This window comes from Toxotes jaculatrix, chromosome 3 (assembly GCF_017976425.1).
Source record: "Toxotes jaculatrix isolate fToxJac2 chromosome 3, fToxJac2.pri, whole genome shotgun sequence".
Classification (NCBI taxonomy): domain Eukaryota; kingdom Metazoa; phylum Chordata; class Actinopteri; family Toxotidae; genus Toxotes; species Toxotes jaculatrix.
In genome coordinates, this window is record NC_054396.1 from 17769955 (window position 1) to 17797584 (window position 27630).

The following is a 27630-nucleotide window of genomic DNA, read 5'->3' on the forward strand; positions in this document are numbered from 1 at the left end:
CCTGTTTGGTTTTGCGTTTGCACTTTCTACAGTTTTCCTCTAGGTGTCCTCTTGGGCTTTGGCAGAAGTATTGCTCACCTTTTCACTGGTACATAATTGCTTTTTAGCACTCATACTTTTTATTCATAATATAATGGCATATACATAACAAAAATGTTTGGGAGGAAAGTCATTATTTTCCACTTTTACAGGCAAACAAATTGACAGTGACATTTCATTTTGATGTCTGGGAGAGCTGCAAGTTTACATGATGTACATTTAACCTACGAAAACAGACCAGGCAGACAGTGGGTGGGTTGTTTACAGATGGTTATTACAATTTAATATCAGGAAACTCCAATCAGTATAAAAGATGAAAAAGTCCAACTTGGGTGAATCTTTTTTTTTTTTTATAGGCACTGTACATGTATTATTGCACATACTCAACTAGTAGTTACATAAGTAGTTATAGCTTAGAGATCTGAGCACCAAATACAAGTCTTGGTATTAGAGCAGAATGAAAAATCATGCTGCACCTGTTGAAAAGAAGTGAATTCTTAGTTAACATCTTCAGCCGTTGTCCCTTTCTTTCTTTATTTTTTTTAATTAGAAGAAGCAGTCCCATAAGTTGATTCAACTAAAACAACAGACAATTTAATGTAAGTTAATTTGGTTTCGAAGAAGGAAAACTCAAACCCTGTGTGCAAATCGCTCATTAGTATTGTCTCTGAATAGCTGCATTTAGTTTTGAGTAGTGTCAAGAATTGCAAGTGTGAATCCAAACACTGCCATGTTTAATCTTTTAATATTAAAAAAAAAAACATTTTATTTACATAAATTACAGGAAAGCACACACTGTTACACCAGTCTACATTAACACATGTCCTTTATATTGTCTAGTTGCCTAGTTTTCATCACGTTCACTATGGTTAATCACATATTTTGTTTAACAGAAAGGGCTAAATTTATTTCATAGCATTTTTTTTTTGTCACTGTCTAAAACATTTGGATAGATTCACAGCACTCTAAGGACAAGATAAGAACAGCCTTTTGTTTTCTGTAACACTATTGCTTCACAACCACCCATATGACAACAAGACTCTTTAGGACAAGGCACGGTGCATTTAATCACATCTATCTGTAAATCAAAGAGATCACAGCATATTAAATCTATACAAAAAGGCTTTACATTTGATACATACCGCTCGCTGTAGGAACATCATGTAGCTTTCACAGTTAGAGTTACCTTGGCCACTGTCAGTCAGTCTACACAGACAGAGTTATCTCTCCGCAGCATGTTGGATGGCATGGGGGCTCCGTCATACACAGCCCAGCCTGATGAAGGGGTGGTGTTGTTGATGATGGCGGGATGGTCTCTTGTGCTTAGAGAGGAATCTTTTTCACAAAGACGACGTTGTAGAGTCCACCACCTCTCGGCCATTGCAGACTGCTGGCACATAGTTAGAGGCCGATCCTGGGAGATTAAAAACAGCGATGATAGCCAAGCGAGAGTTTGTCACTGTTTGGAAACAGAACTGTAAACCAGAGATAAATGCTGAGGGCAAAATTACATAATAGTCAGTCATGGGCTCCAAAAGTCTGTGCTGAGTAGGGCTCAGCTCTTACATTGTCCCAAAAATGTGGAAGGAAACTTAAGTACATTTATTCAAACACCATGCTTAAGTGCAATGTTGAGGTATTTCTTTTTTACTTGAGGGCTTAAGTTTTATGGTAGTTCTTCGCCACTATTGAAGAGGGAAATACTGTACTTTTCACTCTACTACATTAATGTGGAATCTCTAATTACTACTTACTTTGCTGATTTACACTGAGAAACCAGTTTATAAAATATGACGCATTGTTAGAGATTGGACAACTCAGTAATGCAGTTACATTAGGTTGAGCTTGATTAGCTCTAACAGCAAAATACACATGACACATGAATACATCCGTAAAAATAATCTGATATCATCATAATAATATAACAACAACAAGGAAAGCATCTGCATAACAAGTACATGAAGTTTTGATACTTCAAATTTATGTTGCTGAAAATATTTGTATTTAGGGAGAATTTCAAACACAGGACTTTTACTTGTCATGGAGTATTTTTACATTGTTGTACTGCTACTTTTACTAAAGTAAAAGCCCAGAAAACTTCTCAGTCCTTACATCAAATATTTTTTTGAGACGGACAGAAATCTCTGAAGTCCAGGTGAAGAGATAACAGGTAAACTTGTGTAAGCCTTCAAATGCACGGCTGTAGTTTGAACTACAAGCTGTTTGAGCTCTCCGAGCTCTTAAAAAGGGAATGGTACGCTGAGTGCACTGTGTAACCTTTGTGTCTGTGTTTATTTTTGAAGATTGCACTGCAAATTATTCGTCAGTTTATTAATAAGCCTTAGATAAGATTTGCTCTTATCCAGCATGAAAAGAAACATAATGACCAGCTTTTAATTGGTTATAGCCAGGCTGATGCAAAACCAGAGAAACAAGCAGAAACTTTCAATATTGTCCAGTTTTCATTCTCAGGTTTCTTTACTTATGCTCACGTACTGCAACACGTTGCAATACTGTACAGCACAAACGTTTGGTTGTGTTTTACAGAGTACAAAATATTGCAAGTGAAAGTTAGGTTGTAATTCTCTTGTTGATTGCACTGTTATGACAAATACCCCTATTTGGAAACCTACAAAATGATTTTGTGCTGGTATTTATTTCCTATTCATATGGGTGTGTATCTACCTTTAGAGTAGCTGGAGCTGGGAGCGGAGGCAGAAGCAGACACTGTGGCACTGAAACGGTTGGCAGTGACTCTGAGTGTGGCCACATTTTTCTGGGGCTGGAACAGGATGATGTGGATCTTGGGGGCGAAGAGGCAGCCGAGAACCACTGAACCACTCAGACTGACGGAAATACACATGGTGGTGGTCTGCACCTGTGAGGAGAGAGGAGTGGGTGATGGTGAATATGTGAGCCTGCTCTTAGACTTTTTCTTTTGTCTTCAAAAAACTAATGAACTTTGTTCAAAAGCCACCTGCAACCCCCCCCCCCCCCCCCCCCTCAACAGAAATACACCTGCTACTTCACTGTAGCCTTTGATCAAACCAGTTCACTCACAGTTTGATTCTTTCCTGCTCTGGTCAATCCAAACTTCCCAAAGTTTTTTTGTATTCTCTGTGTCAAATATATACTATACATACAAATATTGTATATGAGCTAATTAGCAACTATTTTGATAATCAATCAAGTATTTTTTGTCTTGCAACAATGCCAAATATACACGGATTGCAGTTTCTCAGTGGTGAGATTTGCTTTTTCTTTGTTTTATGTGATAGTAAACTGAATATCTTTTGAGTTTTGGACAATTGGTCCAACAAAATAAGACATCTAAAGATTTCACTTTGGGCTTTAAGAAAATGTGACAGGCATTTTTCACCATTTTCTGAAAAACAGTCTTTCTCCTCCTCCCACCTTAGCTGGCTCAGTTTGGGAGTCGCAGCTTATCTTCAAGTCCAACAAAAATGAATAAATGAATAATGTTAATGTTATCTTGTTGTCTCCAAAGGTACATCTGCAACTGCAACTTTGATTTGGTTTCTTCTTTTTACATGAATTTTTGAAGAAATTTGTTCCCAGAATCTTTTTTTTAGTTCGGGTTTTTAATGATGAATACATATGATCATATTGTACAGTATGTCAGATGAGTTTTAAACCTGCGGTGATTAACTTTTTGGCTGAGGGCTGCAGAAACACACTTCGAACACAACACTGACCTGTTATTTTAACTTTTTGAGTTTATTTGTCAGAATTAGCAAACAAAGGTTTATTTACACATTCATCAGATATGGAGCAACATTAGCATTCGTTTGGAGATGCCTTCCTGGCAACCTATAAATGTCAGTCCAATATTAACTCCTGTTTGAGCTCTGTTTGTCTGTCTGCCATTTGGTGCTACGAAGGTAGTTTACAGTGTGTTTTTCACTGAAGGCTGCTGTCTGCTGCAGCCGAAAACGCTGCTATGAGAGCAGTGAGACTGAACCTAACAAACCAAAACAATGAGCTTAAAGATGCTCTCCATAGGGAAGAGAAGGACTGTAGAGTTGCATGACAATTATCTGTGGATTCATCACTATCTATCTATCGATAAATAGATTTTTGCCGCCTTAACTGTACTTATTGTATTTTCATTGTCATAAGGATACTGCTGGTGCATGCCATGCTGCAGTCATCCCAAAAATGTGTTCTTCTATGTCTCATTTAATTACTATTCTCACATTATTAGCCACATTTCCATTTTCAATTATGCATGTGTGTGTGAAGTTTTCCATTATGTATGTTAGCAATTCTAATTGTGCATTTGTATGTGCATGAGTATGAGACAAGAGGAAGAATGTGGGATAAGCACAGCTGGTTGTCCTGGGAAGTCAGGGTCTTGTTAGTCATATTTCAGCTGCTAATGTGAGCTGACTGCCGGGGTCATCTTCCTGAGCACCATCTCTTCCCACCCCACTGGTTACCCCTGCAGTCCAGGAACTTCTATTTGCAGAACCACAGCATGAAGTGAAATCCCTCCTAAACATACCACACTACAGCAGCACTGCAGAAATATGAGAAGTCCTCACACATTTTAACTTCAAAAATAACTGATGAAAACACCACCAGGACTGTGGGTAATATTACTTCAACTGCCTTTTGTCTGCAGCTCCTTATCTCTGTCAGCCATAAAAACATCTTTCTGACAGCTATTTCCATTTAACAGCTTTTTACACAAATAATTATTAAGCACCAATAGGACATGCTGTGGTACTGTATGAACCCTACTGTGCTCTTACTTTAAAACTGACAGCAAAAAGAGAATGAGGTAACACTTTTTACTTAATTTAATGTTTTATTTAGTGCCTTTTTAAATCTTTTATAATATTTTTATGATTGGTTTTTATTACTAACTTGATATCATTATAGTTTTTCAACGGATATTTGCATTTTAATTTGGATAAATGGCATATTATCAATTATCTCACATGTTCCTTGTCTTTTATCATTCAGTATTTCATTTAACGGTGAAGGTATGAATGTATTATTAACCATTATATAGGGAACATCTTGCAGGAATTGACCATTTCTATTATGATAATGTTAGATTTTATTAAAATGAAAAGTATGAAGATTTAAAATAATTTACACTCAGGGGTTTCTGAACATATTTGTATCCATCTGTGAAACCCTGAGTTCATGATGATTCACTGGGCATCAGGGCTAGTCTCTCATTAGAATATTTCTGTGCTATTCAACCCTAATTTGAAATGTGGCAACTGTACCCAGAGCCATTATCAGTGGTGTCACACAGAACCAAAGCAGCAAGGTCTCTACTGCTGTGCCAAACCTCTCATTCTTTCAGTTACTCTGTGTGCTGCCTCCCCAGCATGAAGCCTTATATTCTACAATGTTCAGTGGGTCTCATAAATCCCACTGGGACTCAGTAAAGTTAAGGATTTTCATTTCATGGTTTGGGTGCCAGGAAGGCTGATCACTACAGACGTGGAAAGCCTGAGGTACCTCATGATGATACAAAGCTTGTGTGATCCCAGACCCCCCCCCCCCCCCCCCCCCCCCCATGTGTTTGCACAACAAAGGCCTTGTTGCACACCCTGGACAAAAGCTGTGGCAGTAGCCTTGAGTTTGCCTAAGGCACCAGCACTCATAACTTACATGGTCTGTCAGCTTTATGCTTGATGTTTTGCCTTATTTGTCTTACTTCACACGGCATGGAGAAATAGATTAGATCATCCTTGCAGCTATACATTTTCTAGTTGAGCAGTATAAAATGTATATTCTAATTTTTGTCCTGCTTAGAATCACAAGCAAGTCCAGTAATAGTTATACATATTCGTCCCATTTATTCATTGTTATTTGTGGAATGCAGGTTACATTTAGCCTTTAGCCATTTGTGTAATGGCTAAAGCCTGTAAAACTGTGCAGCAGATACTTCCTATCTCAGACTTCTCTGTCTCAGACTATTAGGGAAGCACAGCCACTGAACGAGCCAGCACTCAGTGTCCTTGCCTACAATTATTTTTATTACAGGTCATGATACTGCTTAGTTTAAACTTTAAACTTTAAGTTTCTAGTTTTTTTAACATTTAGTAATGCTGAGACTCAATGAATCAGTTTGACAGTCATTAATTATTTCCATCTGTATATTCAGGCCTCATCTGTCTCCTGAATCTTTGTTCTTATCTTGAAAGATCCTTCAACCCACATGAATAGAGAGCTTGGTCTTTCATGAGTCTGGGTGACGGTGATCAAACGGAATGTGAAAGTGACACCTTCTTCTTTAGGAATGGTAAACACACAGGGGATAGTCATTTATAGACCTTGTTTACATTATTCTGCAACAGTGGGCTTGAGACGTTTCTAGAAATACAAATTATAAATACTCAGTTGGCTTCATAAAAAACATTTTCATAGATAGTTACCCTGTAGTCGCTGGCAGTGACATAGAAGATGGGCTGGAAAGCGAGCCAGATGATGCAGGTGGTATACATGGTGAACCCAATGAACTTGGCCTCATTGAAGTTTTCAGGGCACTTCCGTGTCTTGAAGGCATAGACAGTGCAGAGGATGATGAGGATGCAGTTGTAGGTGAGTGACATGAGCATGCTGGAGTCCCTGCTGTTGCACTTGAGTGTGACCACGTCTCTCCTCTCCGGGCTCACCTCCTTGCGAACCCCTGGCACCTCAACCAGCAGCCAGATAACGGCCACGAGCAACTGGCAAGAGATAAGAGCGCCGCAGATTGCCACCTGGGAGGCTGGGCTGATGAAGCGTGGCCGCTGGGCTCCATCCTTCACCCCACTAAAGATTCGGGCGATGCGGTTGGTCTTGGTTAGCAGGGCAGAGTAACACACTGCAAAAGAGGTGCCCAGGCCTAGTCGACGTAGAGTGCAAACAGCAGTAGAAGGTTTGGTAATGTAGATGAAAGTCATGCTGTAGCACATCAGCACACCCAGCAAGAGGATGTAGGAGAGTTCACGTCCACTTGCTTTAACCACAGGTGTCTCATTGTGTTTGAAGAACAAGCCCACTACTGACAGAGTACACAGTATACCAAGGCAGGCAATGGTTACAGGCCCAATGGCCCAGGCATCCTCCCACCGGATGTACTCTTCAGGCAGATCATAGCAGCCAGTCAAATTAGCCAGAGGCCACTGACCAAAGCTGCAGTCAGCACAGGTGAACTCGTCCTGCAGGTACTGGTAGGGCTGACAGGGGATACAGATCCAGCAGCACACATCTCCAGGCTGCATACTTTTCACTTCATTCTTCTTGCAGGGGTCGCTGCACTGGGAGGTGGGTGGTACTAGTCCACGCCAGGGTACTAAGGTGGTGTTCAGTGTCAGGTTCTGGTCCCAGTAGCCGACCTTCTTGTAGACGAACTTGCCCTCCTCTTTGTGGTAATGAAAGATGTTGTAGCGGCTGATGCTGTCGCCAACAGAGTTGAAGCGCACCATGTTCTCTGTGTCTGCAGGTCTGAATGGAGCTGATAGGAGGCAGAAGTACAGCAACACATATGTAAGAACAAAAGTCATATCATTATCTAAATTAGTTATGTGGATTAAAGTATACTAAATGTCACAACAACACTAGCGGTACTGTATATTTTGTTTGTTTGTTTGTTTTTTTTAATTAATGATTAGGAAAATTGAAAATCATGGCCAATGGTGTAGTAAAATGCTGGAAAAATCCACAATTTTCCTGCCATTTCAGCTCATCTAAATGGGAGTATTTATTCATCTACAAATTCTTAGAATAGTATGTTCTAGATAGGTTCCCCTCCCACTGATTTCTCCATGCTAATCCATGGATTATTTAATAATTGAATAATTACTGAGGCCTTTTCAATGTGGAATGCAAAGGAAATCATCTGAAGTCTTAATCCATACCATGCCACGCTTATTTGCAACCCATGTTTGCTTTACATTAAAATATTAACAATAAATTTATCCCATCCAGAGCTATTTAAAAAAATAATTTCACATGTAAAAAGGTACATATAACATATAAGCATTTACTTCTGCATGTTCCTGTCCCTACCTTCAAACTTGGTTTTCAGGATGAACTCCTTGTAAAACCTTTTGCCGTTACCTGGTTTCATGGCATCACAGACCTTGGATGTGTTGGAGCATACAGCTTGCCTCATGTTGTGCAGAGCATAGGCCATGGCATAGACTGCGTTTACCACAAACATGATTTTGGACTCCTGCTCAAAAGTTCCATCTCGCAGGCTGTGTTCACTGCAGCCATGCTCCTGGAGGCTGCAGCCAAACCGATGTTCCCAGAACTCTTTAAACCATGGGTTCCTTGTGTTGGTGTACGGGTTGAGTTTGGTGAAGTAGTCTTCAAACTCTCTGATTGGGTAGGAGGCTAGTTCAATGGTGAAAGCACCATCTGCTGCAGTCTCGCTGCCCCTCACCACACTCTCCTGCGCTCCCCATCCATCACTGGCCACCCAGGTGAAGGTGACATTCATACGAGCAGCGGCCACCAGAAGCTCACGAGCGTCTTCGCTGCGAGTGAACAGGACGACCACCTTGGCGTTGGATTTCTGCTGCAGGGAGCGGATCACATTCTCATAGCCCTGGCGGTTCATAGAGCGGCTCACCTTGGCTGAAGTAGCGATGCAGATTTGGCGAGAACGGGCCTCCTGCTGGAAGGCATCAATTCCAGTCTCACCATAGTCACCCTCTGAAGCTACTGTGGAGACGTAGGTCCAGTTGAAGTAACGCAGGATCTCAGCCATGGCCTTGGCTTGGTCGAAGTCAGGGGGCACGGTCCGGGCAAAGTAGTCGTAGCGAGTTTTATCACTGAGCTTTGCACTGGTGGAGGCATAGCTGATCTGAGGGATCTGGAACAGTCGCAGAAGGTTGGCGACCTGAAGAACAAGAAGGAAACTCCAGGTTTATTATGGTCATGAAGCATCATCTCATACTTCCAAAGACTTTCTTTATATATTTTTTAAAGATTAGTTTTCTAACGTATATTTTGTCTTAATTGGATCTAATTTCACAGTAGGGAGTGACAGTAATCACAGTAGGGAATGACAAACATAAAGGGTTCCCAGCTGGAATCAAACTTAAGATATGGTATTACATTGAAAGCATCTATACTGCTCACAAGAACGCACTGGGAAGCTCTTACTTGATGAGGCACTCACATCATGTATTTTGGGACATTTTAGCAGCAGATACTGAGGGTTAGTTTATACATTCCAGGCAATAATGTCAGTCACAGTAGTTGGTTGATTGTTGGTGCTTATGTTATAGTTGGCTTGTCAGGATTCTTGTTCTCTGCATTTCTAAACGAAAAGTTCAATTAGAATATGTTACAGTATACACACACGTGCACATACACACTCACATATCTCTCTCTCTCTCTCTCTCTCTCTCTCTCTCTCTCTCTCTCTCTCTCTATATATATATATATATATATATATATATATATACATATATATATATATATATATATATATATATATATATATATATATATATATATAGAGGTGACAAATCAAATGAACAAATGAGTGGAGAAACACAACTGCAGATGCTTCCACACAGGTGAACTGCTTGGTTCAACATCCAGTACAACATCCAGTCGTGCTGTGTGCCATGGCTGATTCTCATGCTGTTTCAAGATGGCAAGTGGAAAAGATCTGAGTGACTTTGAAAGAGGGTTTATTGTTGGGGCACAGATGGCAGGAGCTTCAGACACACTCACCTAGCTCATCTTTCAAAAGGTTCAGTGACATCTGCATCTAGATCTATGGGAAAGACATCTATACAAGTCAGAAGCTGTAGTTGACAGTGCACATGTGAAGACTGTGATGCTCGTGCATTAGTGCAATATCCTAAAAGAAAGGAAAGAGCAACTCTTCCTCAGGTGACTGAGGATGTCAATGCAGGACATGATCAAACTGTGTTTGTCAACAGTTTGCCGACAACTACATATAGTAGGGCTGCAGTGCATAAAGCCCACATTACAAAGTTGATTGCACATTTGAGAGCTCAGTGGTGCAAAAACTATAGAAACTGATCAACAGAGATGTGGAAAACAGTGATATGGTCAGATCCTTCACCATATTCTTGACAAGTGGGTGAGTACATTTTTGGCATACACCAAGAGAACAATACAGGGCTGAATGCTTGTGAGGTGATTTGATGGCTCTTTGATGGTGTTTTGGGTCCACTGGTCAACTTAGAGGGAAGGGTCACAGCAAATCAATGCAAAGTTGTTCTGTGTGATCACCTTTATCCTATGATGAAACATTTCTATCCTGATTGGAGTGGTGACAATGCTCCCATCCATATGGTACAGGGGTCACTGAACGGTTTGATGAGTATGAAAATTATGTAAATCATTCCCTATGGCCTTCACAGTGACCACATCTCAACCCAATTGAATACTGGACTGAAGTGCTAGACAGCTTTATCCAGTCTCAGAATGTACCATAGTTGTGATAAAAGTCTGTAAAAAGGACTTTTTCAACAAAATGCTGCAATGCTACATTCCAAGTCTTTCAATGTTTTTTTTTTCTTTTTAACTTGTAGATATCCATCTGGTGTTTAGGTGAAGTGGAGCCATTCAAGCACAGAGCTGCTGTCTGATGTGCTTCAGCTCTGTGGCAGAGACTGGCAGTAGAAACAGCGACAATTCAATGTTCCTCTATCTCAACCTGTTTACTCTGTCAGGGATCCACATCAGCAGCAGCTAGTGCCACAAATCCCTTCACCGATAATGCCAGATAGCAACAGCAAGAACGGCGGAGAGATAAGAATTTTATCAGTGTTTTGCTGTTTTCTCAAGTTAAAGCCATTCTGTCAAGTTGTTTAAGTGTCATATCAGATTCTGCAAAGAAGTTATGATGCCCACCTATAAACACAAATGTATCGATTTCCTTGTGGCGATGATAGTTGGTGGTGAAAAGTTCAACAGGGGTGGATGATCATTTCTGCCTGAAAGCTCAGCGAGGCATCCAGGTTGACCACAAGACTGATAAAGAGGTTCTGTCATACCAGAGTCATAATATGAAATCACAGCAATTATTTTCCCACACCGGATTACAGAGCTAACTATGACAGAGAGCTTGGTGAAAACTTGTCATTTTACAGGATACCTCATGAGCTCCAGTGGTGATTTGTGAATGCCCATGAGCTTCAATAAGACTACCTCCTCCCTCAGGCATCATTGTATGCCGGGAGGCTTCCCAAACAATGGCATCCCCATGGATGTAATTGAAACCAGCCACTCTCCCACCAAGTCCTATTAAATGTACCGTTCTCTCTTACAACTCACTCATTCCATCCCACGAGACCTTAAACAGAGGTACAGCATCAATCATTTATGTGGTATAATAAATTATAGCTGTACATGTACTGCATGTACACTAGGATCATAATTTTCTACATGTTGTTCATGCCCTGAACATATTACTCCATGATCTTTTTTTAGCCACACTAGCAGCTGGGCTCTAGGGATGGTGATGTTGGTCGGTTGGTTGGTTGATCCACCACTTTGATTCAAATGAAATTTGCACATTCACACAACAACTGTGTGTAACAAATTGGTTCCAAACTATTACCAACAACAACCACAATAATAATAATAATAACGTAATAAACAAAGGAAATCCCATTTTCCTTTACCATTCCTTTAGCACCACTGTGCCTCCTAAAGCAGTTTGCGTGGCTGTACTTTTTACAGAGAACACTTGTATTATTCTTCATTATTACACAATCCTCTCCTCCAAACACGTTCACCTTTTCATTGCATGATCATAAAGCATTTGTAAACATACATTACTGGACTGAGACGTACAGTAAAAACTATGCGGCATTGTAAATGCAAAACAAACAACACAGTTTTGCATCAGTAATTACTGACATTAACCCTGATCTGCGAGCGGCTGTGTGCTTAACCTACTTCAGCTAAAACACCCCAAAGACAGGAGCCGATAGAAAAAGCAGGAACACTACAAGCTCTTGAGGGGATGAATGGAGAAAATATGATGTATTTAGACAAGCGCACTGCGCCCGGCAGTAGTCCTCTCTACTGTTTCTAGTAGAATATAGGGCAGAGGTCTCATCAAATTACCCACTGAGAGATGTGATTTCTGTTGTTGATGTACGGGGGAAAGCCTGATTAGAGCCCCTGATTCATTTATGTTGCCTGGGATATATGCAGTGTTTTGTATGCGGCAGGCTAACGTATGTGACTGACACTGAGTCAGTCAGTCACACTTGCATGGTAATAAGGTAGTTTCCTCTTGCAGGGTTTTCAGACAGGCCGTTGGCCTTCATCAATAGATTCCTGGAGAAGCTTACAGCGCACCTTTCAGGACGGCACTGGAGTGTGTGACAGTAACCGTCTGTTCATCCTCATGCCGCATTTCCCTCTAACTCTCTCCTTCGACAAGTCCTATAAAAATGCCTACTGGCACAGGAGTATCATGCTGTAAATTTAGCTTGCGTGGATCACTTTTTTATTCTGTTTCTGTTGTAAGACAACGGAACAAGTATGAAATAGTGACTGAAAAGCAGCATCAAGACAATTAACCAGCAGTCACTTCCAAGTCACTTCCAAGCTGCTGTTCTGCACTCTGCGGTTTTATAACCGCAACATCATCTTACAAAATCACCATACACATAAATTAAAGACAACAGCTTGGAGTACAGTAAATTAAAAGTAAACATATAACAGAGGAGTATTTACACCACAGCCTCCCGATATGAAGTGATCTGATTAGATTTTAAGGCACCTTGTTGCACACATTTTCTTACTAACTGCATAAAGCAACTCTTTCAATTTGTAGAAATCATATGAACAGAGCCCATTTGTTGAGTGGGGGACAAATATATTGGCAAAGATCTCATCTCATTGGCATTACAGGTTATATTTACTAAATCATGTTGATTATGGCAGTACAGTACACTGGTAAGGTCTTGTTTTGATTCTATTATGTAGAAGATTAGTGATTATAATGTTTCCAGTCATGGTCTCTTTGCAGTATCACAAGCAATAATAGAGAACATGTTTTAAAGTGCATAATATTTTATACAGACTAATATTACTGTACAAATACCATACATCACCACAATTCAAAAGTCATCCAGGACTAGACAGAATTATTATTATTAGGGCTGTTATCTAGCATTTTCTGTCCCAGCTATTCACCAAAGTGTAAATAAATGGAATATATAAAACATAGTGTTTATGTTGTATAACTATATTATAGATTATTTCATATTATTTATATTTCAAACAGTAATGTCCATGAGAGTAACTGTGTACACAGCTAGTTTGTTCAAAGTTAATGATAGAAGGAGGCTAAATTGCTCTTTTCCTGAATATAATTTAAGTCAATGTCGTCGTAGTGTAATCAGACAAAAACGCTGGATGCAGATAAAAAATTAAAGACCATCAGATCATGGTCCTAAGACTTGTGAATCCATAAGCTCTACTATAATATATTTTGCAGTTGATGCTTGATATGATGTGTATAGGATGCACCATGAGCAACAGTATTATGGAAATTCAACTGTTCCTTCAAAAGAACACAAGCATGGAGGAAAGACATGAGACAGCTGGAACATGGGCAGTCTCTTACTCATGTGTCTGTCATGATCTTTTTCAACAAGGGAAGTCCATCTGTGTGTCCCTGAGGTCCCTGTCAAGCTGAGCCCTACAGTAGATGACATTAAGTGGAGCTACAGCATTTACAGTGCACCAGCCCAGCCATTCACTCCAGAAATACATTTTATACATATATATACACACACACGCACACACACATATATATATCTATATATATTTGTTTTTTTGTTTTGTTTTTTTTTAAACAGCAAACGTAACATGTAACTTCAAATTTGACGCAAAACCTTCAATACAAAACTAAACATGTCGTGTGGACTCTATTTGTTTTCTTAGGTACATCCAATATTGTACACATGCAATGACATGCAAGCAGGTTACACTTACCAACGTAGTGAGTTCATTGATTGTATTAATTAACTTGGTTGCCAAAGACAAAACCTTCCACCAGTACCAATCAGTGGTTAAATTTTGAGGCAACAAAGGAAGGAGTTCAACAAATGAAGTGATCTCTCTGTTATATAAACATAATATTTTGTTGCACTGTAGTGCTTTCAAAATATCATCTAATTCCAAAAAGATACACAGATGTTCTATAAACAGAAGCCCAGATTATCCGTGCCAGGCTTGCATTAGGTTCAATTTGTGCAAATGAGAAATTACTCCTGTAGAAGGCAAATCATACAAAAATGCAGCAAGGAGAGAAATAATAAACAGGCTGATGAAGCTATCTCAGATTTGTATCTTTCTATGTGAAGTTGCATCAATTCGTATTAAGATCTTAGAATCTACATAATTCCATGATGCTATGTTGAATCCAATCATTTGAATGTGACTCATGACTCGTGTGGCATGAGATATGAAAAAATGGTAGTGAAGGGCAATGACAGTTTCACCTTATTTTAATGTATGCAGCAATCTAAGCTTCGATCCAGACATTCATCAGGGGGTAACAGCATCAAGGCTGAAAGACGCTGCAGTGGATTGTGGGGAGACAGCCGAAACAGCAGAATACCACTGTGTTAACTGATTGTGCCACATCAAACAAACACATCCTAAACTAAAGCTGCATTTTCTGTGCTCATCCACTTGGATGTACTTTGCCCTCACTGAGATAATTTGAGGCAAGCCCAAGCACAAAGTATGAGCTCTGTGTATGATTGCAGTGCCTCTCCATCCAAAGCTTATTCATCCAAATTGGAAACTTGAACAACAACTTTGCAGTGCTGTACATCTCTGACGCATTTGTTGTTTTTTTTGTCCACCTGATCCCCGTTCTCCAAGTTCATCTTGACATTTTCTTTTTCATGTCCACTGCCAGGGAAGGAAAGTCGTAGCAATGGCAATGTAGACCATTAGATAGCCTGTGCCATTTTATCATATAGCTGTTGGATCAACGACCAATCTGTCCTACAGCTGATGGGGATTATTTTTGATTTGAAGCAGCTTTGTTGGATCCTACCCTCTCTGTTTTAAACAGGCTGCTAACTTCGGCGTAATATAATGGGAAGATGGGCAGACACATGTCAACCCCATTAGTTTGACATATATAATTTATCCTCAACTAACTCCATCATGCACCCACAATGAAAGACTGCTCCGAAAATCGACAACATGTTCATTCTCTTGAACATGCTAACCTGAATTAGCATGTTTAGCATGTAACATTCAGCATGATAATGTTGAATTTATACAGAAAAATCGGTTTCCCACAAAATCTCTCCTACAAATTACAACTAACAGGTGACAGGAAATACCTTTCAAAGGAAAGATTTTGAGGATTAGATTACTACTTTTTCTATTAGCACAAAGAAGAACTGTTGCTAATTAATTTATCTGAAAACTACCAACAACGCATTTCATTTGTTTTCCACCAAAATATCTTACTTTGTAACACAGTATCTACTTAACTTTTTATGGCCATGTTAGGGAAAGATTCTGATCTTGGTTTTATTCTGAAAATGTTCATTGTGACTTGAGACACAATATATTTGCACCAAAAGAACCCACATCCACCCCATAGACCTAAAACACAGATACAGACATGTGCGCACACAGACACAAACACATAAACTCATATAGAACAAATGTTTAAGCAAATGATGAGATACTAAAAGCAGCAGATATGTTTCATACATAAGACTGCATGCATACATATCTGTGGGTCTGAGTTGTGTGTGATCCATACTTAAAATTAGCGCTTGCATAGATGGGAAAGCAGTAGAAGAAAGAAATATGTGTCGATCTGCTTTTGTGCACTATTTCAGGAAGATGCAATTCTTTACATTAGACTCATGCTCAATGCTCACCACAAGAGCAACCTTTGGATCTGCTACAGGGACACATCAGAGAAAAAATGCTGGTCTTTATCATCCACTTTGCTTAAAGCTTTGAAACATTACTTCTAGCCTCTAGCACTTATGAAATGAACTTGATGAGTCCAGTGAGCTAAATAGTTATTGAGGCCAGGGAGCAGTGCTGCTGTCAGACAATCTTAAGCACCGTTCTAAATAACAGCCACAGGTTCTGAGCAAAAACTGATAATTTATTCCTGTGATACCGTGTGAAAAAAAAAAACAGCTCTAAGAGACATTAGACGAAAAGAAGTGCGCCAGGAAATCGATACGCCAGCAATATTATTGACTGTGTGGGTCCTGATTCTAACCAACCTCCCAGTCATTACAGTGTTTCCCTTCACTTTGAATGACATTCGGATGTGCTAATTAGGGAGCTGAGCTGTGTTCTGTGAATGTGCTAAAATCTCCAGTTCAAAAATAACAGTTTCTTTGGGGGGAGGGGGGGTTTGAGGGGAATTCAGCTATAATATCACATGATAAACAAGACCCTTTTGAAGTTAACACCAAAGCAGGATTTTTTTTTTCCCCACCCGACGCACTCCGCAAAGACAGAAACACAATAAAGACAAAGCCCTCTCCAGTTCCTCCTTTCTGTGTGACACATCAACACACTTAGTAAACCACCACAAACCAAAAATATTAAACATGAATATACAGTACAGCGAGAAAGATATGAACTCTTATAACCTCTAATTACTGAGGACCTTTCCAGCAGCTGAAGCAGTGGTAAGATATAGATTGTGTAATTGTGGTCTTAAAGGATTTAGCGGTTTTAAAGGACATATTTTAGTATGTTAAATTTTTACCTACTACATTCTCAGTAACAGTTGTGTGACGTGAAATCCGTTCATATAGTGACATATGTTTAATTTGTAGTAGATAGGTTGCTGAACTAGGATTTTATAGTTATTTATTGCCATAAAAATGTTTCTTCATTTTTCGTCTTGGTGCACATGTGTGTTAAATTATTTAAGGAAGTGCAACAGTTTCAGTGTGGATTTTGTTGTTGTTATAAAGTTACTTGCATAAATTCCACATTAAAGACAAAGTTGTGATTATGCCTCTAAGCAAATTTCAGCTTTTTATTGTGTGGCTGTTAAGGCATAGTGACTAGTGGATTTGACGATACAGATCTTTTTTTAATGTTATTTGTGCAGAAAAGTGTGGGATTAGTTCAGAATGATTCCATTGTTCTTTATGAAATTATTTCCCTTGGTTAAATTCATAGCTGTAAAATGTGTAGGCTGTTGGACTCAGTGTAGGACTGAGTCATCACTCATGGTCAGCTCTATACTGGTAACATCCCAGATAGCAATTAAGAGTATACTCAAAGCATTAAACATCGAGAAGACAGAACAAGGACGAAAGCATATACAGGGATGTGTAAGACGATGATGAAAGCTTCCTAAATATTGCTGGGCTACTTATGAAAGAATCCTTTTGAGTCTGAGGAGAAACTGGCTCGTCTCCCACCATCTTTCCCACATCTCGTCCTTGGCCCCTGTCACAGGCAGCATCAGCCTCCTCTCCACAAGCAGGTGGACACGTCCCTGCCAGCCAGCGGACATGCACCCCACAGATGGGAAAAGCAGCCACTCTCAAAGTTCCCCGGGACCATCGCTGGCACTTGTCCTCCTCAGTTTTGTAACACAAAGTGCTTCTCTCGGATAAAAAACAGGGGGCTCTTTAAACCAGTGACCTCTCAAAAAAAATCCCACCCTGGGCTTCTCACCGCTCTCACGGCTCGATTCATTATAGTTCTCACTAACTGAATGTGCTAACAAAGAGACTGTTGAGCGCAATGACAGTAGAGGTATGTATTCAAATTCATACAAAAACACTCAAAAGCGCTGAGTTTCCTTTTGAATCTTTGCGGCTGTGTGGCTCATTCACAGGGAGACACACAGACACTCCATTTCATGCTTCTTAAAAACATGCTGTTCTTTTGTCAAAGCATCATCAGCATTACGGGAGAAGACGCTCTACATTATCTGCTTCTTTCTAAATGACAAAGCCCTGTGTTTAACGGGGGCTTCAAATGATTCCAACATGGTAAGGCGGACGACCTCAGTCCAATGTGACTTTCCATTCAGCTTCAACATGCTGACATGAAGCATTCATCACTGCAGAGTCCTGGCAAGAACTCATTTAAGGCTGGATTCTATTCTGGCGTAGTTTTAGCAGAAAGTAACAAGGGAATCACAGACTGATGTGCTGCAGCACTCAACTTATTCAAAGAATAAGTGGTTCCCATACGTTATTTACTGTCTGAGAAATGGGGAATCTTAAATGAAATTCAAATCTAATTTTCATATTCCTACAGAAAGAGCCATGAGAATTACAAATAAATTTGGTTATCAAGACCCAACCAACTCACACTTCATCAAATGCAAGGCTGTAGAGCCTTTAAAACACAAATCATGTTTAGAGTAAAAACACTACCTGAAAGGTAGTGTACATCAACATATGAAGCTACCGTCAGAAGATATTTAAGATCTTAGCTAGCCCAGGCATGTAACACCCCCTGACACCAACACTTGTTTTTCTCTATGTGTATGGATTAAACAAATGAGATCAATTATGTCTTAGTGAGCCTTAGAGGTGCTGGAAGGCCAATGTTTTTTTTTTTTTTTTTATTATCTTTGGACAGAGCCAGGCTAGCTGTTTCCCATATTTAAATAGGAGTGCTATCAGTCTTCTCATCTAACTCTCAGCTAGAAATAAATAAGTATTCCCCAAAATGTCAAACTATTTCTTGAAAATACGAGTCACCAATATGATGAGAGATGTGTGAATGTTTTATGAAAACAGGTAAGGTTGTATAAATAAAATAAAAGCTGTATGTGAGTTAAAAGGGTGAACTGATGACGCAGTTGTAAAGGGAAACTGAAACGGTGCAGCAGACCACAAGCTTAAAATGGCTATAGTCGATATTTTAATAGACAATGAATCAAGTGACACTATTAAAACTCCCTCAGTTAGATGAACCTACAGAGAATCATCACCTGACTCTGCAGCTGCCTTCAGCTTTACGCAGCTTTCTAGTGAGTTTCAGTGCATTTTACTTCACTATTTTGATTCACAGCAGGCAGCTGTTTTGCTCAGCATCAAACAGCCGACAGACACAGTTAGAGACGAGCTGTAGAACACAGTGGAGCTTTTAGCTGCTAAAGATCCAGATATTTCCCCCAGGAGTTGGTAGAGACCAAAAACAGAGTTAAGATTGAGTCAATATTGGAGTTATTTTCATCAGATGGACACAAACAAGACTGCAGCTGAATGGTAATGCTGCTCTGTAACTGCCTGATGTGCAAAAAAAAACAAAAAAAAAAACACGTAGTGTGCCATATCAACTTAAAAGGTGATGATGTGTCAATGCTGTATTCACAACTTTTTTTTGCTGCCCCCAAGTGGCCAAAAAAAAGTTAAAAAGTTAGAGGTATAAAAAATGTGTTGTTTTTTTTTATTTCAGCAATTGATTAAAAAGTGTTAAAAACTAGTATTTCAGCATTAATATGGTAATGACATTGTAACATTTCTTTAATGTGACTTTTAATACTTGAGAGGTTTTGCACTGTAATCAGTGTTCATCAGTATTTTATAGACTCCATTCATCAGCATCATTACATCTTTACAGTCACTCCGATGCTCATGTACACTTACTAAATGTACACTTACTGAGTGTACATGAGTACACTAGTGATTCAGTCATTAACAGTTTTTAATGGATAACATTAAATATTAATGTAATGCTCAGTATTTGCCATGACTAATTTCCAGCATTAGTTGTACTGTATGTGTAATTGTTGAATGCAGCATGTCTTCTTAGCTTTACCCTTTTCGAAAAATACAGGGATGTTTATCCCATCACAACCTTTAGCTGAAATAAATAACTTAATACCCTGTAATCCTTGCTGCTTCACCAACTTTTTTTAATGTGATAAAACTGTATCATCTGAGCAACCCAAACTTAACTGTCCCTTGGTTACATGTCTTAACTGGAGACAATCAGTTAGGGGGCAGGGCCAGTGACAATACCAGCCAATCACAGTAGTAGTTTCATAAAAGCTGGGTGTGGAGCATTCAAAACCTCATCTATTTTTGTGAAAAGGCCTTTGGTGGAAAAGATGTCACCATTGACAAAAAAAAATGTAAAAAATATGATAATGCTTTGCTTTAGCCACTGAGATGTATTTGGTGGAATAACAGTGGTGTTTTTGCAAGAGCTACTAGATCAGCATTATCCATACAACTTTTCAGCTGATATTATGTTTTGTAGACAGTAAATGCCCATTAGTGCAAACAGTCAACAACCAGGCAAAAAACACAGGCAAGAAAAACCAGTATCATTGGACTGTAACTGTTCTGAAAGCAAATTAAGTCTCTGTGACTAAACCAAGCATTAGGTACGGCCACGCATTTCACTGCTAATAAAAATTATCTTTATTTGCATATAGTTTACTGTTTTTGTGTGTGGGGGTGTGTGTGCGTATGCATAAAACAAATGTGAACTGCAGTTAATGGAAAGTGTAACCAAATCATTCCTACATACTTTGTCTCACTAACACCTTGTGCATCACGGTAATTATGGCTTGTGAGGGCAATCAGAATTAATTAACTGCTCAGATGCCTTGCCTCTGGCCACCTTTCATACATGTGTGAAAGGTCAGTTTTCTTTGCAAGGCGGAAATGAAGTTGCTGACAAAGTGATGGATGTCTCTGTGAATATTGATGCTTCAAAGAGAATCATCCCAGGTGGATTATAGTCCAGCCAAAGCAAAATCTCTTCTGCAGAAGGCTCAGTCCTCCGGCTCAGTAAAAGCGGAGATGCAAGGCATTTTTGGTTATTATCTGTATTTGTGGAAGCGAGGAGCGTGAGGTGTGAGTGAGTCGGTATGCCGATTAGTAATGCAGGTTTATCTATCTCTAAGTATCAGAATGCACACTGGAATGATTTAATGAATTATGTGTGGGTTTTCTGTGAAGCATTAAGATTCTTCAAGCTGCAAAACATTTGCAAAATCCTTAAAATTGCAAAGTTGTTGAAACGTGCAGAATTTACTTGACTTTAAAAGAGGGACTAAATATACAATTAAAACATAAGAACTTCAGCTTGGGGAGGGTTAAAATTTAACTGAAACACAATGAAAATGAAGAGAGCCCAACCCCTAAGATTTCATTTACCTGAATGGAAACATCACTGTAAGATCCTCCAATGACCCCAGAGATGGCCAGCGGAACCTCATTCTGGATTGGTCTGGAGCCATCTGGGCAGATGAAGCCTGGATCATGCACCTTGGTGAGGGAGGCCCTGACGAAATCAAGAGATTGCTCCAGAGCATAGGTGTCCTTCGAGCAAGTGTCCAGAATGTGGGCCCCCAGCTGGAGTCCGGGAAGGATGCGATCGCTGGAGTTGATCTCGTCAAGTGCCAGCAGCATGGCCTCCAGTCTCTGGATCCCCCTCTCCTCATTAATCTTACCGCAGTCCTCCATCCCATCACCTTTTTCATGCACAGGGAACAGGCCTCCAATCACCAAGTCCCCATCCATGATGATCTCACGTTTGGCCGCAGGGGGTAATCTGGAGATGCTGGGCAGGGCTCCTGGTATAAGCAGCTCCAGCAGGAGCATGTGGAGAGGCCAGTATTGGGCAGAATTGGCCAACGACCTGGGGCAGAGCGCTACACTCAGCATGGCAGGATCAGGAGCAGGGTTCAGCTGGTCGAAGTAGAGAGGAACAGAGGCTCACGCAGTCTGGAGGCGGATCACTTTCAAGTCTTCTCTCAGTGGGTGCAGCATGTTATTTCCTGGATGAATAAAAGGAGAAACTAATTACCCATTTAATGAGGCCTATTTCATAGTGATCTATCTATCTATGTATCTATGTATCTATCTATCTATCTATCTATCTATCTATCTATCTATCTATCTGTCTAACTGTCTGTCTATCTATCTATTAATGCTGAAAAGCATCTATGAAGAGATGTGACGGTTTAACTAATGAGGAATGAAACTGAGCTGAGTAATAACAAGACCATTATGTCTCAAAATGTGCATTATTGACGCCCACTGACAGATTATATTTTTCCCTTTTGTCACTGATTGTCATTAGAACCATTATTTTCTTTCAGCTTTTCGCCCACAGGGTTATTCAAAGATATTAAACAGTTACACCAAGGTATAAAACTGTGTAAAGGCAGACAGTTTTATGTAATAAACCACCTCCTGTACAGCTCTCTACAGTTTTCTTATCGATTTTTGCTATCTTATCGAACTACATTACTTTTTCTCAGCTTATTGCAATCTGTAGATATGTTACAGACAAATAACGCTATCATTGGGCAGTCTAAACCTGGGATTGTTTTGTCAGGAAGCTGAACTCAGGCAATGATTCTTATGAGTTATTTTCTGAAACAGGAGTTGAAATTATTTCAGATAGACTCTCTGTGGTCCCTGTGTGAAATACTATATATATCATATATAATACTATACTATACTATATAATCACTGCAGTTTTATCTGAAAGACAAACTCTGAGTTACCGCTGCCAAGTGACCACATCAAACATTTATAGATATTTAAGGCACCTCTTGAGTGAAGCGTAATTTCCAAGCTTACAACCGAGATATCACATAGATGGTGGTTCTTCTCAATGGCTGGAGTTGCCATGGAAACATGGTGGGTAAAAAATAAGGGTTGGACTGCAGGGAAGTGGGCAGTGAGACATGTATGCTAATATAGATTCCTATCATGTCGAGGTTACAGGTTTAGATCTCACCAGGAATTGTTATGATGTCTGATTAGGGTGGTGGGCTGGTTCAGTCACACAGAGAGGGAACCAATCCTGTTTCTTTCTATACACGGTCATTCATCACATTCATCAAAACATACAGACAAGTTCAGCAAACATATTGGTTTAAGTAGATTTAGATAGTGACAATGGACCTTTAATACGTACAGTCTTTCCAGTATTAGTCTCAAAATATCAACATAGCATATATCAGCAGTATTAGTCACATTATTTGAAAGTAAGAGGGATGCAACAATGATACATACCATCAACATTATTGCTTTATTTGCATTTATTTTTTTTAATCCAAGTTGAGATTTTAGAGGATTCACACTGGTAAACCCTCAGAGCCTGGCTGTAACTTGGAGTGTTCGGTGTGCTGCCCCTCCCCTCCATTAACAAGCAGCGGGAAGCTCATTACTGACTTTTCCTATTCTGTCACACACTGTTACTGACATTGTAATATTACATTAGAAATGTGTCACTTGTAGACCCAAAGGTATAATCACTTCTATTATTAGTAAATATCTTAAAGGTCATTTTATTCAGCCTGAGTGTGTCCTGTTTTCCATTTTCACAGAAGCAGAAACCTCCCCCCAACTCACAGTGGGGTATGCAGAGGTTGGCTACAAAAACACCAGCTTCTGCAGCTGCACCCAGATAAGTTCATCTGGTGTGTGTGTTTGTGCTCTTATTTGTGAAAGCATGAAGCATGATTTTGCAGGGACATTTGAAGAATATCCTGTGAGTGATATCCCAGGAGTAGCGGGACGAACAAAGGAGGAAAAAGTGCAATGAATGCTGAATTTTTGCCCCAGATAAATATTACGTCAGGTTGTGGGTGGTTGATGAATCCAGTTCCCTCTATCTAGCAAAGAGGATTACATGTTGTAATGTGTGAAGTCATAATGTAAAATCTGTCTCAGACCCAGTGGGTGTCCTGTACTGTAGGTGCAGGTGTTTGGTTTTTGCTGCGCCACATTTGCCCTATTATTAGAACCAAGGTGAGAAAGTAACTTGAAGAGTTCAACATTAAGCATCTAATTGCTCTCCTGTGCTGTCTGTTAGAGCAGATGGGGTCTCACTAGTTGCAAAGACTAGGTGTGAATTAATGTTGCATTAAGGAGCAGCCAATTAGGCAGGCCTATGCAAACTAGGCCAAAGTGAAGTTGGAGGTCCTGAAGAGCCTCTCAAAACCTTTGAGAAGTGCGAAAAAAAAATGCTGGAGAGTCTGAAGTGGACATGAAATACAGCTATCAAAACCATATTTCCTACCACTGATTGGAGACACTTATTAAATGGCAGCAGCATTATCAGTTTGCGTGAGCTTTAAATCTCAGCCTCTGCTTAGTTCTGAGGTAGCTTCTATCAGGCCTCGATCACATCATTAAAACTATCTTGATGTAGAAACGGCTGTCACACTCACACACAGCAGCCAAGAGAGTCTCTCGCTCCCCAGCTGTCTTTGCACAATATTCCCTCTGAAAGGCAAGTTCAAAAAGAAAAGGCAGTGTGCTTTACACAGCTTTGAACCATCAGCTAATGCATTACTACTCCCCGCCAGCACAGAAAGGATTTCTCCAACATTACCATAAAGATGCTTTGAGAACACCATTCCTTATTGTCTTATTCACGTGTAGCTAATGTGTAATGTATGACTCGCCGCAGAGTCGCTTTCAGCAGTGATGGTGACTGGCACGTACAACCGTACGGTGCAAATGTACTTATGGAGAAATTTGATGATGTCCAAGTCTGGAGAACAAGCTGAAGAGATGATAGGATAAAGACCTGAAGACTAACAACTGTAGACAAGGTCCACTGTGATCATGCAAAATAAATCTATTCGATGTGCTGTTTAATACTGTGATGTACAGTGGGGTTACATAAATTGGTGATCATTTCCATACCATCACCTCAAGCATTTAGACTTTGCTGTCACCTTTGTTTGGCACATAGCCTGAATGCACCTTTGGTCGAATACTTGAACCTACGTGACAAGACATTTAATTTAGTGTCTAATTCACTACACATGAATCATTAAGCCTGGTGAGTAATAGCAGCCTTGTCCCATGAGACTTACTGAAAATACTGCGTTCCAATCTTCATGTGGCCAACACTGATGGGACGATAATTTATGACAGGTTTTTTTTTTTTTTCCCTTTTAATTATTGTGACAAAATCCACAAGATGAATTGTGGACAATGTGTCATCATTTTCTCAAGTGAAACCCAGGTTACAATTTTGTCATGTAATATGACACCAGGCAACAACAGATTTTCACATTAAGCTGGGACACTGCGCTATTTCATCAAGACACGCAAGATATATCACCATTTGCTTTATAAAGGCCAAGCATCAGTTTGCCTTGAGGCGTTATAGATCATGACCTTTGATGATCCTCACTGTAAAGTTAACTAGCTGTTCAAAGCAGAAGACCTTTATCTGCCATTAATGTCAGGCGAAAAGATGAAAAAACTGCAGTCGCCAAAACTGCACTAATGAATTTCCATCATTACATCATCTCCAGTGGAGACACAGTTTATCCCCCCCACCTGGACTTGTCAGCTGAAGGAATTAGGATGCCTCTGTGGTGGCCAGCAGCCATCTGATTGTGAGCTTGAACGTAGATCAAGTGCATCATTTTATCAAAATGGCACGGGGAAATCTGGTTGTCGGTCTGTTTAGCTCTCCAAAACTTCTGATGATTTTACTGTGCCAATATCCCACCTGGATTTTTATTCATAAGAGAAAATGATTGGCTTATTCACATACTGAGACTGAGAGACAAAGTGCAGCTGTGAGAATCAGACTGGCTACAACAGGTTGTCTTTATTTCTTAACTGTTGGTCACCACAGTGGTAACATCTAATAATAACATGATAACATTCAAGATAAGTTGAGTGTCTCCTATAACTTATAACTCTTACATTATAGAGAAATCCTGCTGCTGCAGCGTATCCTGTCTGATTCACTGACAACAACGTGATGCATTAGATGATGAATTTGCCCAATGCCAATTCAATTTGCTTTTTAACATGTTGTGCCAAATAAATACTTTCATGAACCTTGCAAACAGCCCAATTACTTTTCACAGCGGGATGCTACTATATTATTTTTGTCTAAAAACAAATACAGATTTGAAAGGAACCAGAACTATATTAGACTGAGGAAACTGAGAGTGTGTTGAATATTCTCGCTGTTTAAGAGGGGAAAAAAAAAACTTTACATATTTACCCCTGGATATGCCAGTGTGCAGCCACACTCAGATGTTGGATTTTCTAATGATGAATTACCATAAACCATCAGATCAAGCTCCGTTCAGTTTGTTTTGAGACATATTCGCTGGTGACTATTATTTGTCTGTAATGTGAGAAGACATTAAAGTGGAATGAAGAGCCATGTTGAGAAAATGTTGCTCTGATGATAAGTGATCATAATAATGAATTCAGTGTCAGTTAAGTTGAGGCTGTGTGATACGTGATCAAATATTATAAGGAGGACGATTTTGCTATAAATAATTACAAATGCAAAGGCACGACTGGCAGGAAAAGGCACGTCGGACTTTTACAGAGAAAAGAAAAAAGTCGTTTCCGTGATAAAAGCACACCAGTGGGTTGATATCAAAGTTATCAAAAGGCTCGTTTCTTACCTGGTTGCAGCACTAGATGTGTCTTGTCGAATGTAACTGCGGGTCTCTTTTCCACAAACAGTGCGACAGTACACAGACAGCCAACGTGAAGAGCTTCATGAGACGAGCAGAGTCCAGATGTTGTTCACTTTGAGCATGTTTGCCAGGCAGCGGTTTGGATCTGTCCTTGGTTCTGAAGTGTTGATCACACTGGCAAGTCCGACAAACTCCTCTCGGTGCTCTCCAACTTGTGCCTGCCAGCCACCGTGTGCACAAGCCTACAGACTGGAGCAACAAAGCCTACCGCCCAAGTGTTCATATGTCCACAAGCATCGGCAGTAATGTAGCTCCAAGGGTTCTCTCTATAGGTTACAGCCAGCAGGAGTGGGAGGCAGGTGAATCTAAATTCAACTGTAATTACACTTATATGTATATATTTTGTATTACGGCTCCTATTCGTAGTTTCTTCGGAAAGTTAAAAACAAGAGCTGTGGAGAAACACTGCTGTGGCACCACCGGATCACACACATGCAGCCACTCTCTGCTGCTCCAGAGCTATAATGAGTGCAGCGAGTCGACGCTCTGCCTTCGCCTCTCACAAACCTGACGGTGCTTCATATGGCGTCTGTCTGCAAGGCAAGCGAAAGTGAGTTACAGCACCGAAATAGGAGCAACTCCAAAATAATAAAACCTAACCTACAAAAGAATAATATGCACTGTTTAGTATGCAGGAAGAAGAAGAAGAAGAAAAGAAAAAAAAAAAGACGAAGGTGCATTAATCAAAATCCCAAATCCTGTTTCCAACTTTTCACAGGTCCTTTCTGTGTGACTCATCCATTGCATTCCCTGTGGAGCTGTCAATCCAACTTTTAATGACAACCGGAAAAAATATTATTATTATTATTATTATTTCACAATAGTAATAATAATAATTACAAATAGACTATATAGGGCGCCATCTCTCTCCAGCTAAATTTAGAAGATGATAAAAGAGAAATAAACATCTTTCTTTTGTTTGTTTGTTTGCCTTTATGAAGGCTGGCTAGCTCCTCATTCACCTCCATCTCATTAAAACTGAATCACACTCCAGTCGAGGGGCATAGCACTTCACAAACTCAAGTTGCTCACTTTGTTTTTCACTGAAAAGGCAACACACACACACACACACACACACACACACACACACACACACACACACACGCACACATCTCACAAGAGTTCATATC

At 39.8% G+C, this 27630-nt stretch overlaps 1 protein-coding gene across 1 annotated transcript; it reads right to left on the minus strand.

The window, feature by feature from the left end:
• Positions 1-165: 165 nt before the first annotated feature.
• Positions 166-26979, minus strand: grm2b (glutamate receptor, metabotropic 2b). Its single transcript, XM_041033866.1, has 6 exons — positions 26426-26979; positions 21171-21793; positions 8077-8914; positions 6459-7522; positions 2725-2917; positions 166-1453 (listed from the first exon to the last, which is right to left on the minus strand). Exons 2-6 carry the CDS (start codon positions 21678-21680, stop codon positions 1380-1382), a joined length of 2679 nt encoding a protein of 892 aa, XP_040889800.1. The 5' UTR covers positions 21681-21793; positions 26426-26979; the 3' UTR covers positions 166-1379.
• Positions 26980-27630: the final 651 nt, after the last annotated feature.